This window comes from Naumovozyma castellii, chromosome 7 (assembly GCF_000237345.1).
Source record: "Naumovozyma castellii chromosome 7, complete genome".
In the NCBI taxonomy this organism is placed as follows: domain Eukaryota; kingdom Fungi; phylum Ascomycota; class Saccharomycetes; order Saccharomycetales; family Saccharomycetaceae; genus Naumovozyma; species Naumovozyma castellii.
Window position 1 is genome coordinate 537,432 of NC_016497.1, and position 14,238 is coordinate 551,669.

Below are 14,238 nucleotides of genomic sequence, written 5' to 3' on the forward strand. Positions count from 1 at the left end.
GGTAAGGTTATTAATTGATGCCTTCAGAAGATATTTTTGATTCCATTCATCCACTGGAGAAATTAATTCATCATAATTTGCAATTCAATAATCAAAACAAACAAAGAAAAAAGAACAACAAACGGGTCGGTGCGGAATTTTCTGTGTACCCTTTAGGGTTTGGCGCCGTCGCTCGCTACATAGGGTTTAGTATTCCAGGGCACCCTAGGGTTCGGTCTCTAAAGTGATTAAAATGCATTAGTTCAGACTGTATGAATAATCCATAATATGGCACAGCATTGGAGAACATGACAACTTTCATAAAGGTACTACTATTGGCTTCTTTTGCTCGGCGCTTGTGTGGTTGACTCAGGAATTTTTCAATTAGTAAGTACACATCCGGACACCGCATATTAATTGGTGAAATTTCTATGATTCAAGATGACTTTTCAGTATTAGAACCCATCATAGAGCATCTAAAGTTACATTTAAAGGACCAAACGGTAGGTTCCTACTTATTATCAAGTCCAATCGCTACTGTCCTCGTGCATCTCGGTACTTGCTGCTTTAAGATGGGCGCTACTCAATATAAGGATTTGGTTGATGCCGCCATTATAACTTTCATCGCCAATGCGGAAGTTAATGAGCCAAAGGCTGATGAGATTGCTACTCAAATAACAGAATATATTACAAATAAGAAGATCAAGTTATTGGATGTGATAGTTGCCTTGAAGGAGAACTTGACATCCGAAGAAGATTCGAAGAGAGAGAAGGCATTGCATTGTCTTTCTTGCGTGCTCTCCAAGTTACACCCAGATCAATTGTTAAGGAATGAAATATCTGTCATCTTTAACTTTTACAAGTCAAAATTTGATGACGACGTTCTAATGAAGAGTACATTAGACGGTATGAATTCATTGATGGGAATGAAATATATCTCAGTTACCGAAATTACTGCTTTACTGGAACTCTTGAAGGATGAATATGACGCAGGTAAGTTTTTGGCTGCTACCAGATTTTTCCCATTCCAAATATTGGAAACTATGTTTCGAACTTCCAAGGATAAGATTGTTGGTACTCCTACATTAAATAACCTTTTTATAGCCACTTTTATTCAAATTGCCACTGGTGAAAAGGATCCAAAGAATTTATTAATCTCCTTCAAACTAAATAAAATTGTTACACAAGAATTTGAGAATGTAGAGGAATTCAAAGAACCTTTATTTGATATCCTTTTTGCATATTTCCCCATCACCTTCAAGCCACCAAAGAATGATCCATATAAGATCTCTAACTCAGATTTAAAATTAGCCTTGAGATCAGCACTATCATCTTCTTCCATATTTGCCCATGATGTATTTAGTAACTTGATTGATAAGATGTCAGCTTCTTCTCCAAACGTTAAAAATGATACTCTATTGACAATGAAGGCATGTATTGACAGCTATGGTGGGAGACATTGCGTAGAATCATGGTTGCCACTTTGGACATCTTTGAAGTTCGAACTAATCCATAATAGTGAAGGTACCGAATCAAGCATGCTGAATCCAGTAACCAACGAAGTTGTGAATGCAAAGAAGTCAGTCCAAAGTAATTATCAAGTGGCTTTAGATGTCATGAAGTCGTTGGCATTTGAGCTGGAAGCATTTGATGATGACGAATTTGAAAAATTCTTCTACCATGTATTTGAAGAATTGAAACCTAACTTCACCTATGATAAGGATTTGAAACAAAGTTGTAATATTTTGGCCTCAATTGCAAGTGCTAATTTGATCACATTTAATAAAGTCATCACGGAAACTTTACCATTGTTCCTTGAAAATACTTCAGAAATTCCAAAGCTGAAGTTACTATTAATGAATTTATCGTTTTTTCTTGATGCTTACGTCAATGTTTTTGGTGAAACTAAAAAGGAAACTCTAGGTCAAGTCATTGTCCCAGATAATAAAATGTTTGAATATAAGGATGAGATCTTAATGATTTTGGGGATGGGTCTGACTGGTAACTCCAAGTTAGAAGTGACAGTGAGAACTTTATCAGTTATCCAATTCACTAAAATGATAAAAATGGTGGGGTACCTAAGTAGAGACGAAATATCCCTAATTGTTCAATACATGACCGAAACAATTTTAACTGATTCTAATAAGAATATTTATTATGCATGTCTAGAAGGTCTAAAAGTCATTAGCGATTTTTATGAAGATATCGTCTTTGAAATTTCTCTCAAGAGAATGTTAGATTTATTGCCAAATAATGCAAGTGAATTTATCCATTTCACCGACGATGAAGTGATTCCAATTGAAAGAATTTTAAAAATAATTTTAGATTTTACCACTTCAAGACATATATTGGTTCAAGAAAGTATCATTTATTTATGCTCTAAGTTATCTGTTGTTTCAAAGATAGGTTCTTCCAATGATTATTGTTTCCTATTACTTTCTACATTGTACTCTTTATTTGAAAACAATGTTTCATTGATTACAGAAGAAGATGCGGACTTTATCAAATCCACCGTAGAACCAGATTTATTAAAAATCATGATAACTGATGCACCAATTGCAACTGATGACCACAACCTTTCTTTACTTTCTAACGTGTTATTCTTCATGAATTTGAAGGCCTCCATTTCTACCCACCAGGAAGAATTGAATAGATATAATGGTATTTTCATAGATGAATTTCAAATTTTGGAGAAGCCATCTCGTTTTACTTTACCTTATACTAAAATTCTATGTGGCTTGGATAAAAATATAAAATTTGAAAGTGCTCAAGAGGTGCTCCAAATGACCATAAATTTATTGAAAAAGAATGGTTTAATTCAATCTAGATTTGAGAATGTTGGGTATTTGGAATTGTTGATGGTTTTAAGTAATAAGTGGCTATCAGAAGATGTTGTCGAACAGTTCTTCGATTATTCCGATAAATCGATCATTAATTTAGAGATTATGACATGGCTAGGAAGAGGCTTGGTCATGAAAAATTCTAAGTTCTCTACCAAGATACTTGAAAATTTCATCAAATTTTTATCTGACGAACAAGTTGGACCTTTCGTTGCCAAATTATTTGAAGTGTTTGTCATTGACATTAATTCTTTGCAAAAATTCAAGGGAATTAACTGGAATAATAATGTCAAATTGTTATATAAACAAAAATTCTTTGGTGATATCTTCCAAATTCTGGTAGATTCATATAAACAAACTACAGTGCTGACCGTGAAGTGTAATTATTTGACGGCTTTATCTCTAGTTTTGAAGCATACTCCAAGTACTTTAGTAGAACCATTCATGAACGATTTATTGCCATTATTGTTACAAGCTTTAGAAATGCCAAATGCAGAGGTGAGAGTTTCATCTCTTGGAACTTTAAAAGATACAGCTGAGAAGTTCCATCAGCTAGTGACAGACAATGTTAATACTTTGGTTCCAATACTATTGAAATTAGTTCTTCCTGAAAAGTATAATACAATCAGCGTAAGGTTATTGTCCTTACAATTACTTGAACTATTAACGACAACGGTACCTATTAATTATTGTGAAGAATTCAAAGCTGATGTCATAAATGGATTATTGAAACCATTATCTGATAAGAAGAGAATTGTACGTAAGCAATGCATAGATACAAGACAGGCTTATTTTGAGTTGGGACAGGTACCATTCGAATAGATAAGACTTGGCATTCTGCCTTGGATATTAGATATACTTTGTTTTTTCAAATAAATAATAGACGGCCTGATAAATACGTATAATGTTAGTTACAACTCTATATTTTATTATTTGATGATGCAAAAAATATCAGTCTTTCTATTTAAGGAATTAAAATACATGATGTTTATTTTCCCATGTGTGGTATTTAATAATCTTCCCCATTATCATCTTCTTCAGATGACTCCTCTTCATCACTTAATCCAACTGGAGCTAAACCAGGCGTTAAACCAGGATATCTGTGATCGGATACATTATTAGTTGATTGCTTAATATCTTCTTTAAACTGCTTGACTTTGTTTCTTCTCTTGCTCTTTCTCTTCAAGTCCCTTGAAGAGGTTGTCTTATCTAATATAAATTTCTGTATTTCTTTTAATTCTTCTTTTTCTTCATCATCTAGCTCCCATGACTTAGCGCTGGCTGTGTTTAATTTAATTACTTTATTCAAATACTCCTGTTCTCTTGGAGTCAAAGTTCCCTCTTTTTTGTGTTTCTTTAGTACTTCCAATTTTGCTAATTGATCTAATTGTTGATGTTCTACCTTTCGAGATTTGATCTTATTCTTCTGTTGCTTTTTCTCCTTCTTTTTGATTTTGAACACGTCTCTCTCCTGTAATTCTACTCTTTTCTTTAAATTTTGATCAATTAATTGAGCCTTTGACTTCTTTTGTTTCTTCCTTGACGTTAATTGATCTTCATTTCTAACTTTAATTTTTGAAGAACCGGGAAGTATGTTTGATAGCAGACTATTCACTGCCGACGTTGCTTGCAACTGTGATGTTTTCGAAAATGAAGACATGGGTTATTGGTATTAATAAGATTCTCGAGGGCAGTCTTCCTCTATAAATACAAGCTATGGTAAGTAGATCATAACGTTAATATGTTAACTAATCTTCCATAGGCCTATGGAACATTTTAATTATTTTTTCATCTCATCGCAAAAAATTTCAAAACGTGCTTGCGGGTAACGGATAATTTTAATGACACGGACTTTATAGACATTAGCTAAAATCATATCTAATTTTACAGAAACGTCCTGTATGGGTTTTATTTGTTAAATGGGTATATTTTCAACAGATTATTTGAAGTAAATTTGAAAAAATTTGATTTTCAAGTTATTTTCTATTATTCCCAAATTAATTTCTTACAATATGGGGTCCATTAAATTCAAAGAAATACTTTCCCTACCTAATTAATATAAAACTTCATAAATTGTTAGGAGTAATCCTTTAATTCAAAGTATTCTTTTATTTATTACCTAAGTAATATATATTATAATAATAAATACAAAAGGGTCATAAACACTGACCAACTCCCACCTTAAATATCCCAACTATTTGATTTTGTTCTTCCCGTCTTACCTTACAGTCAAGATTCAAATTGATAAGATTTGTGTTCCTTATCTTGTAGAGCAATGGTAGGGTTACTTTGTTCACTCATTTTTATTATTAATATACAATATTTTCTTCGTGGTTTTTTCTATATAATAAAATATATAATATCTAAACTAATATTTAACCAATACATTCTTTCTAACTTTTCTTACCCTTTATATAGTTTTCCATTTGGGTAGAAATATTTTCTTCACATAGAAACCAGAGATATTCAGACGTCGTCGGATAAGCCTATTCTGATCATAGAATTTTCTAGAATGTTCTACAACTTTTTTGTCAAACTCTAAAATTATTCTTTTCTTTTTGATCATATTCTATATTGTTCTTTTTCATTCGTTGTGGAACAACTTGCTCTTTGATAGACGTATCCTATCCATCTTGTAGAATATTCGGTTCCAGCACAAATATTTCTGTAAGGGTATATGGAAAACCCCCATAGAAGCGTACATCTTATGCCAGTTTTGAATGCTTAGCTTTAAGTTGCTATCGTAAAGATTCTTCAAGTAATCCCACTGGGTTCTTTAAGGCCATCGTAACGAGGAGATATTTTAGTTTTAGAATATTTATGTGAAGCAAGGAAATAGATATCAGCTTATCTAAGTTATTAACTTGCGCTTGAATATAAGATTTACCCATTCGGAACAAGCTACTCTTCATATCCTTTGTTCCAACTTGGAATAATGGAATCTAAGCAGTTTCAATTGGATTTCTATTATACATATGACGTAGTATCCTATATAGAATACGAATAAAAAACCAAAAAAGTTCTTTGGAAGAGAAGGAAGTAAAGGTCCGGACTATGTTGGTAAACTAACTACTAAACTAGTGAGAAATAACTTTAAAATGTGTCATGCATACTTGTTATTTACGGCACATTTTAGGGACAAGCCCCATCTTGTACGTGCTTTATCCAGTAACGGTGCTAAAATAGAATCGGACTTTGAATCTGAAGAGGGTAGTGCCGATTTTCTACGGATGCTGTTTTAAGGTTAATGCTATTTTGCGAGCAAGCTCTCTGAAAAAGACCCATTCAACGTCATGGGACGTCCTTAGATTCATCTAACTTTGTTTTTCAAGGTTAAAGAACTGCTATCCATATTTGTACATTTTCTCCCTTGAGCGGGTTTGTTGTCTCTTAATGAACATATCGTCCTTAACTTTTGGTAAGTTCCGATCAGCTCCATTCTTGGAAAACTAGTACCAACTAAGAGAGCATCTTAATATATAAACAGGTAATCCAGATCTGATACGAACAACTAATGCTCTCCCAATATATATTAAAGACATAGAGAAGAGGCCACCATAGACACTTACAAATTTTATTGCTTTCCAAGCTCAATATATGTTGTCACTTTCCTTTGACCCACATAGGGTCATCAGACATTTTGAACCCTATCTATTTGTCATGGTTATGGGGACAGGTATTTCAGCAGATATACTATATTCGTTCCCATATCCTGCTCAATGGTTGAAGATTTGCTCATACATCATGTTTGCTATTGCATCATTGCTGTTTATTTTCCTGCAAATATTTTGTATAATACATCTGATTTGGTATATCAAGAAGAAATCTTTCAAAGAATACTATGATTTTTATTTCAGAAATATGTCGCATAATGTCTTTTGGGGAACTTATCCCATGGGCATAATCACATTGTTGAATTATCTACATAACCTAGCTGAAAATGAACTGAGCCATACAGCTCATTCCAGAAGAATAATGATATTTGTGTATGCAATTTGGTGGTATGATCTCTTTATCTCTCTTCTCATTGCATGGGGTATTACGTTCTTAATATGGCAAAGCTACTATTCCAAAAATGATAATGATAATACCGAAGATCTACTACTAACGACGGCTTCCACGAATTTGAAAAGTGTTTTAATCTTAGCTGTTGTACCCCTAGTTGTGGCTGCCTCAAGTGCCGGCTTATTTACCATGAAAGATTTATTTGCAAGAACATTCAATAGAAATATCCAACTGCTGACACTCGTGATCACAGCTCTTCTGTGGCTTCATGCCCTCATATTTGTTTTCATCCTAATAACCATCTATTTCTGGAGTTTATATGTTAATAAATTACCTGCAATGTCTCAGGTATTTACATTATTCTTAGTCCTGGGACCATTGGGACAAGGCAGTTTTGGTATCCTTTTATTAACAGATAATATAAAGGTCTATGTGGAAAAATATTATCCACAACCAACGGGACAGAATTTGCAACAAGCTATTCTACTGACTGCTATCCCCTGGTCCTTCAAAATTATAGGGCTATCATTGGCATTGGCTTTACAATCCATGGGATACTTTTTCACTATCATATGTTTCGTATCAATATGTTCATATTGTACGACAGAGATTCAAGATGATGATACAGGTAAAAAAAGTAGAATATATTCCTTCCATAAGGGTTTCTGGGCAGTAACTTTCCCCATGGGGACCATGTCTCTTGGTAGTACTGAAATTCACGTTCAATACGAGCAATTTGTCCCACTTTCTGCATTCAGAGTCATTGGTACGATTTACGCTGCCGTGTGTATCTTATGGACCATATTATGTCTCCTAGGGACGACATATCTGTATATTTGGCCTCCAATACAAAGATATCGCCATCGTAAGCTTCTAAAGGGAGACTGCGACATTGATTCAGAGTCAATATTACCAACAACTAACAAGAACGAATTACCTAGTACAACCAATTCGACTTCAATGCAAACCAGGTTTGAGTCTCATTAATTACGCCCTTCTAAGTTCAATTCAGTCACTGATAAGTACTACTTCGTAATAATAAATAAGGTCCTCTATAGAAATAATACGTTACGTAATCCAAACGCCAAAAACTTTTTCGTTACCCGCATTATCGTTTACGATCGCGAAAAAGAAAGGAAAAATGTTTTCTTTTTCGACGACCAAAACAAACAACAACTTCCTCTTCTTTATCTCCAACTTTCTTTAAAGATAGCTTCAAGTTAACAACAACCAAACATCGAATAACAAAGTCAAAGACTGCTACTATTGCTTCTTTAAGAACAGAAAACAAATAACTAAACCTTTACACTCCTTTAAAACTATTTTTTTTCACTTCTACGAAAAAAATTATTATCCAACTATTTACACTCCTTTCAATCTATTGATTATTTTCCAAGACTAATACACTTTCCTTTGTTATTAAGAACTTCAACCAAAAAAAGTATGTTACCTTTATGCCCATTTTACCCTTTGTTTTTACTATCGAATTTAGTTTAAGATCTAATCTAAGAAAATCACAGATTTGAACTTTCTAAACTTTGAAAACTTGGCTTCAAGTCTACAGAATGCTTAATCTCCTTTACTCAATTGCAATTGACTACTTTTCCCTCGAGAAGTGTTCAGTTGTTGTTTGTTGGAGATCTCGTTTGTTGATTTGTTGATTTCGTCTTCGAGATTTTTCGCGTCGTTTCTTTTTCGCTCTGCGTGCTTTTCTCAGTAAGTATTCTCGAGTAAACAACAACGACAAGAACAAATATCAAGAAAGCTTACGCTAATGAAAACAAAAGGGACCCAATTTACGCTCAACGAACCAGCTATACTAACAATGACATTCTCACATTCATATATTCAGATTTAAAAAATGAAATTCTCTACTGCTTTGTCCTTTGCATCAATTGTTTCTTCCGCTGCTATGGCTTCTGCCTTGCCTCAAGTTAACCACGGCCATCAACACAAGAGAGCCGTTGCTGTTAAGTACGTCTACGAAACCGTCGTCGTTGATGGTAACGGTAAGACTTTAACTCCAGCCCTTGCTGAAGCCACTAACGTCAACGAAATTCCAGTTGCTACTGCAACTGTTAACGCAGACAAGAAGGCTGTTTCTGCCGCTGCTACTACGGCCACCACTGCCACTACCCTTGCTCCAACCACTACTTCCGCCAAGACTACTTCTACTGTGGCACCAGCTCAATCCAAGGCTTCATCTGTCGCTCCTCAAGCTTCCACCGCCGCCGCTTCTTCTTCCAGTTCTTCCAGTTCTTCCAGCTCTAACGGTATCTACGGTGATTTAGCTTCTTTCTCTGGTCCATCATCCAAGTTTGAAGATGGTACCATTGCCTGTGACCAATTCCCATCTGGTCAAGGTGTCATCTCCGTCGACTGGGTTGGCGGTAACGGCTGGTCTGGTATTGAAAATACTGATACCTCCACTGGTGGTTCTTGTAAGGAAGGTTCTTACTGTTCTTACGCTTGTCAACCAGGTATGTCCAAGACCCAATGGCCATCTGAACAACCTGCCGATGGTAGATCTGTCGGTGGTTTGTTGTGTAAGAACGGTTTCTTGTACCGTTCCAACACTAACACTGATTACTTATGTGAATGGGGTGTTGAAGCCGCTGATGTTGTCTCTGAGTTGAGCCAAGGTGTTGCTATCTGTAGAACTGATTATCCAGGTACTGAAAATATGGTCATTCCAACTTATGTCGAAGCCGGTAATACTTTACCATTAACTGTTGTGGACCAAGATTCTTATTACACCTGGAGAGGTTTGAAGACTTCTGCTCAATACTACGTTAACAACGCCGGTGTTTCTGTGGAAGATGGTTGTGTTTGGGGTACTGATGGATCTGGTGTCGGTAACTGGGCTCCATTGAACTTCGGTGCTGGTTCCACTAACGGTATCAGTTACTTATCTTTGATTCCAAATCCAAACAACAAATCTCCATTAAACTTTAACGTTAAGATTGTTGCCGCTGATGATAACTCTCAAGTCGACGGTAACTGTTACTACGAAAATGGTAGCTTCGTTGGTGGTGAAGACGGTTGTACCGTTGCTGTTAGATCTGGTAAGGCTAAATTCGTCCTTTACAATTAGGATCTAACTTTATTTTGATTTTTTTTTGAATGTATTATTATCTTTTGTTACCCACTTTTTTGTCTGTCTACCTTAGTTTGTTTTTTCGACATACATTTTAGAATGTATGCATTTGTATCTGTTTTTCTTTATATACTTTAAATCTTTAAGACACTTTTTACATTTATATTCCTTAATACATTCTTTTCCAGATTGCAATTACAATTATGCGACTAAAGCTGAGAGCCGTTTATTTGACATAAAAATCAAAAGAAAACCTAAGCAGTTAGATAAAAGTAGTAAACGATTTAGTTATTAAATGTTGTCTATATGCTATATGATAAGTTTGAATGTGAAAAGTATATGTTTTTTGAAAAAAATCTATAATGAGAATCAAGTTGGTGGTGGATGCTTTGGTGTATGAATCAAAAAACTGACAGGTTTTCGAGGTGTCCCTTGAATTATAGTACCAGGCGACCTCCCAAAACTACGTTTCGAATTTGGTGGTAAGACAGTAGCACTTCTTGTCCTTCTATGTCCTTGCATTCTTTTGTTAGATGCATTAACAAAATGAGGAGGTGCTAAATTTCGTCCCTCCTGGTTGTATAGTTTTGATTGGTACTGCTGATGCAATTCATGTGATGATCCTTGACTCTGCATCTGTGGATTCATCGGGTAGCTCGGTATCATCGTCTGACCAGTCTGACTAAAATTTTGAAATTGCGGTTGATTATTTTGATACTGTCCCATATATGGGGCGTTCATGTTTCTTTCGCTGTAGTAATCTGTTTGTTGATTCATGTACATGTTTTGACTAGAATTATAATGAGGCGGACCTCCCATAGTAGACGGAATCATTGGCATCTGTTGATTATGTGAGAATTGTGTTGGTTGAGGTGAAGCATTGGGTACCGGAAGTAATGGAACATCGGAAAATGACTTATGATGACCTTTAGGACTCATCGAATTCCCTCTTTTCGTCCTCATGTTTGATAGTATCGAAGATGCCGATTTGGGTATTACATTCTCGTTTTCTGGAGAAGGAGTAATAAATGTTAGGATCTTCTCGATGGTCAAGACAGAAAATTTATCAGACGATATGCATTTGTCAATAATCATATTCAATTTATTCAGATTTGCTTCTTTCAAATGTTCCACTTTATAGCGTTCCTTTTCCAGTAATAGCGTTAGGTATTTATCAAATGAATCCTTTTCTATTAGATTCATTTGTTCCACAGTTTCTGGTCCGACATCCAAACTTTGTAGTATGTTACTTCGTAGCGACTTAATTGGATCACTATGCTTGTCCACCTGGTTTATCTTGACCACTGGAGGTTTTATGCCCAGGCCATTCTTGGGTTCCGGCGGCAGACTTCGAGCTTCCTCAGATGGCATTTGTAGCCTTTCATTACGTTCATCAGACATTCGAGTAAAATGTGCCTTTTTGTTGTTTCCAACGTGTGTGAAAATGTCTCTTGTTCTCCATGATCATCACTGTTATAGCTGATTTGAAAAATTTCGTTTCCATTGCATATAAATATGATCAGGTAAATAATATGAGCCACGCTGTTTTCTGGGGTAAAAAGCAATGAATGTCGGATGCTCAGAAGCGCACGCACATCATCGAGGAAAATTAAGTACCATGTCTCGAGAAAACGGAATCTATTTTCTACTCCACTCCTTATTTCTCTTTTCGGTTACTACTGCATGAATGAATTACCGCTTGGGGTGGTATGGATTTCCATTTTGGATCCTGTATTCCGAATCCTCCAGGGCACAAAGAGTACTCTGCAATTGAACACAAGGTCTGTTAAGACCCCTTTCAGAAATAAAGTTTTTTCTTTCTTTTTTTTTTACGCGTCAGGCACTCATTAGAGTTCCTAAAATGGATACTTGATTGGATCATCTCCCTAATTGGGAATCACAGTATCGTTGAGAAGCCTAGAACCTTTAAAGTTAGGTTTCTGGGCATAGTGATTATTTATAGATCATAGTACTTTACTACCGTTATTAGTATGATTATTAGTATTATTATATGCTTTCTTAAATAATGTTGGACATAAATAGGTGAGATGAATCTATCAAAGATAAGCTGATTGTACATCAAGTACAATTGAAGATGCGAGTTTGTTTAAAAGAAGAAAAATCTCTTCTTTTTCTTCTCTTGTTGTGTATTTTTATTCAGACTGGCTTCTTTTTCATCATGTTTTGCTTGCTCTCTTGCCAAGTCTTTTGCTTCTCTCTCTAGCCTCCATTGCATACCATATTTCATTGGAATAAACATGAGGAAGTTACCGACAAATATTAAACCAACCATGAAAGTGAAAGTACCACCTACTGTCATTGAATGCTTCATCTTGGCAAAGCAACCCATAAAGATCGAACTTAAACTACATCTGATAAAGTTAAAACAACTACTAGCTGTAGACGCCTTCTTGGGATACAAATCAACCAATAAAGTAGTTGATGATGACAAGGTACTCATGGCACAGAAGGAGCTAACGCAGGAAGTAATCAACATGGCTGGAATTTTCCAACCTTTATCAGCACTCCATCCAAATAATAAGAATGAAATGACTGCAATGAAATTTTGAGGTAGGATAGCTCTTAAACGGACTTGAAAAGTATTAAATACAGCATCTTCCGGAAGTTCACCTGAAGCCTTCTTTCTTTCATAATCACTTCTGGCTCTCTTGTATAAGAAATCGATAAATCTACCAGTTAACATGGAACCAAGTAACCCACCAACACCACCTGGTAAATAACAAACACCGATGATGGTTAATCTATAATTATATGGAGCCACACTCAAAGTGGAAGAAATTGACGAAAGCATAACGGTCCAAAGAGCAAATTGAAGCCCACCAGGGAACAATGATAATAAGATTTCTGGTTGGGCACAAATCTTAAGTGCAGAAGTTAAATCAAATCTGGGTTTATTTGGATCTACACTGTCATAATCAGGATCATTCAGCTTAAACATTTTCTGTACTGGTTTAAGTAATAAAACTGGAGCAAAATTAAATGGATTCTTTGGCCTGATAGACAAGTTTCCGACAAGTGTCCTCTTGGTTTCAGGTAGTAAGAGGAATGCAATTATAAACGAGGTACCACATCCGATGGTCAAAAACCAGAAAATTGCTCTCCAATTCCAAGCAGCTGCTAACACAGCACCGATTAAACTTCCAAAACATTGACCTAACAACACCAATCCTGAAGTAGCCCCGACGAAAGTACCTCTTTCGTGCTTCAATGTGAAATCACCAACGACACCTGAACTAATAGCAATGGTAGGAGAAATACCAATACTTTGGATAATTCTTAGAAATACAATAACACCATATGATGGAGCACAAGCTAGACCAATGGAAGCAACAACATATATCAGCATACCTATTAGAATGACGGGTCTACGGCCGAACACATCAGCTAACCCACCACTAATTGTTGGGGCAATACCTTGAAACAACAAATATACGACAACGGTGACATTGACTTTGTTTTCATCCAAACCGAATTGCTTTTCTAGTTGTCTTAAAGCAGGATAATAAATTGGTGAACCTAAGGATGACCAAAAACCACACATCGTTAAAAGTGCAACCATCCCCCATTTTTGTTTATATGTAAGTAATGTATAAGGGGATGTACTCTCGGAGGCTTGTTCATTCTTTTCTTCATCAGATGATTGTAATGAATCACCGTCTATTTCTCTAGTAGTTGCCCTCGAAAGTGTTCCATTCAAATGGTATAATCCATCTTTTGAAGCAACTGCCTCTATTAATTCTTTGGGTTTGTTATCACCAGTGTATTCTCTTGTAAGATTCTCAATGGAGCCAGCCTCATCCTCATCCGTGTATAATATGCTATCAGATGACATATTGATGCTTAAATTTTAATTTCTTTGAGCAGTAAAAATAACCTTGTTTTCAATACTTGGTGGTAAAAAGTCTTGGAGCCCTAGTAGACACGATATGAAAGAGCAAGGGTACTTCTTAGTTATATAGTCTTGGTATATCAATAAGTATTTTTACGTATATTATTTTTCATTGTATTTTTCTTACACACGGGAACTTTCTTTTTTCCCTTCCTACGTATGTGTCATCGTCAAAGGAATCGCGCAGGGGATTTTCTTTCCTTCGGAAAATTCCGGAATTGATTCCTATAATAACTGAAAACTCAGCATATTTACCCGTAATTCTCCGGTCCAGATAACATTATCGAAGAATTATCAGAAACCTATGGTAGCATTGATTAGGGGAGGTCGGAGATATCAAATGTTAACAAGCCAAGTCCTAACTAGTCCTGTATTGAGACTCCATAAGCAATTAGGAGCTTACCATC

General features: G+C 35.6%; 6 protein-coding genes across 6 annotated transcripts; 3 read left to right on the top strand and 3 right to left on the bottom strand.

Annotated features, from left to right (window-relative positions):
• Positions 1-410: 410 nt before the first annotated feature.
• Positions 411-3,641, top strand: MET18 (Met18p; the record flags this gene model as incomplete). Its single annotated transcript, XM_003677485.1, has 1 exon — positions 411-3,641. One exon carries the CDS (start codon positions 411-413, stop codon positions 3,639-3,641), a length of 3,231 nt encoding a protein of 1,076 aa, XP_003677533.1.
• A 187-nt stretch (positions 3,642-3,828) lies between these two features.
• Positions 3,829-4,479, bottom strand: RRT14 (Rrt14p; the record flags this gene model as incomplete). The annotated part of the gene is made up of 1 exon (XM_003677486.1): positions 3,829-4,479. One exon carries the CDS (start codon positions 4,477-4,479, stop codon positions 3,829-3,831), a length of 651 nt encoding a protein of 216 aa, XP_003677534.1.
• A 1,937-nt stretch (positions 4,480-6,416) lies between these two features.
• NCAS0G02960 (TDT family transporter) lies at positions 6,417-7,811 on the top strand (the record flags this gene model as incomplete). The annotated part of the gene is made up of 1 exon (XM_003677487.1): positions 6,417-7,811. One exon carries the CDS (start codon positions 6,417-6,419, stop codon positions 7,809-7,811), a length of 1,395 nt encoding a protein of 464 aa, XP_003677535.1.
• Positions 7,812-8,685: 874 nt separating this feature from the next.
• NCAS0G02970 (SUN domain-containing protein) lies at positions 8,686-9,918 on the top strand (the record flags this gene model as incomplete). The annotated part of the gene is made up of 1 exon (XM_003677488.1): positions 8,686-9,918. The coding sequence occupies one exon, from the start codon at positions 8,686-8,688 to the stop codon at positions 9,916-9,918; it is 1,233 nt and encodes a 410-aa protein (XP_003677536.1).
• A 372-nt stretch (positions 9,919-10,290) lies between these two features.
• NCAS0G02980 (uncharacterized protein) lies at positions 10,291-11,322 on the bottom strand (the record flags this gene model as incomplete). Its single annotated transcript, XM_003677489.1, has 1 exon — positions 10,291-11,322. One exon carries the CDS (start codon positions 11,320-11,322, stop codon positions 10,291-10,293), a length of 1,032 nt encoding a protein of 343 aa, XP_003677537.1.
• Positions 11,323-12,028: 706 nt separating this feature from the next.
• On the bottom strand, positions 12,029-13,774 carry AQR1 (Aqr1p; the record flags this gene model as incomplete). Its single annotated transcript, XM_003677490.1, has 1 exon — positions 12,029-13,774. One exon carries the CDS (start codon positions 13,772-13,774, stop codon positions 12,029-12,031), a length of 1,746 nt encoding a protein of 581 aa, XP_003677538.1.
• Positions 13,775-14,238: the final 464 nt, after the last annotated feature.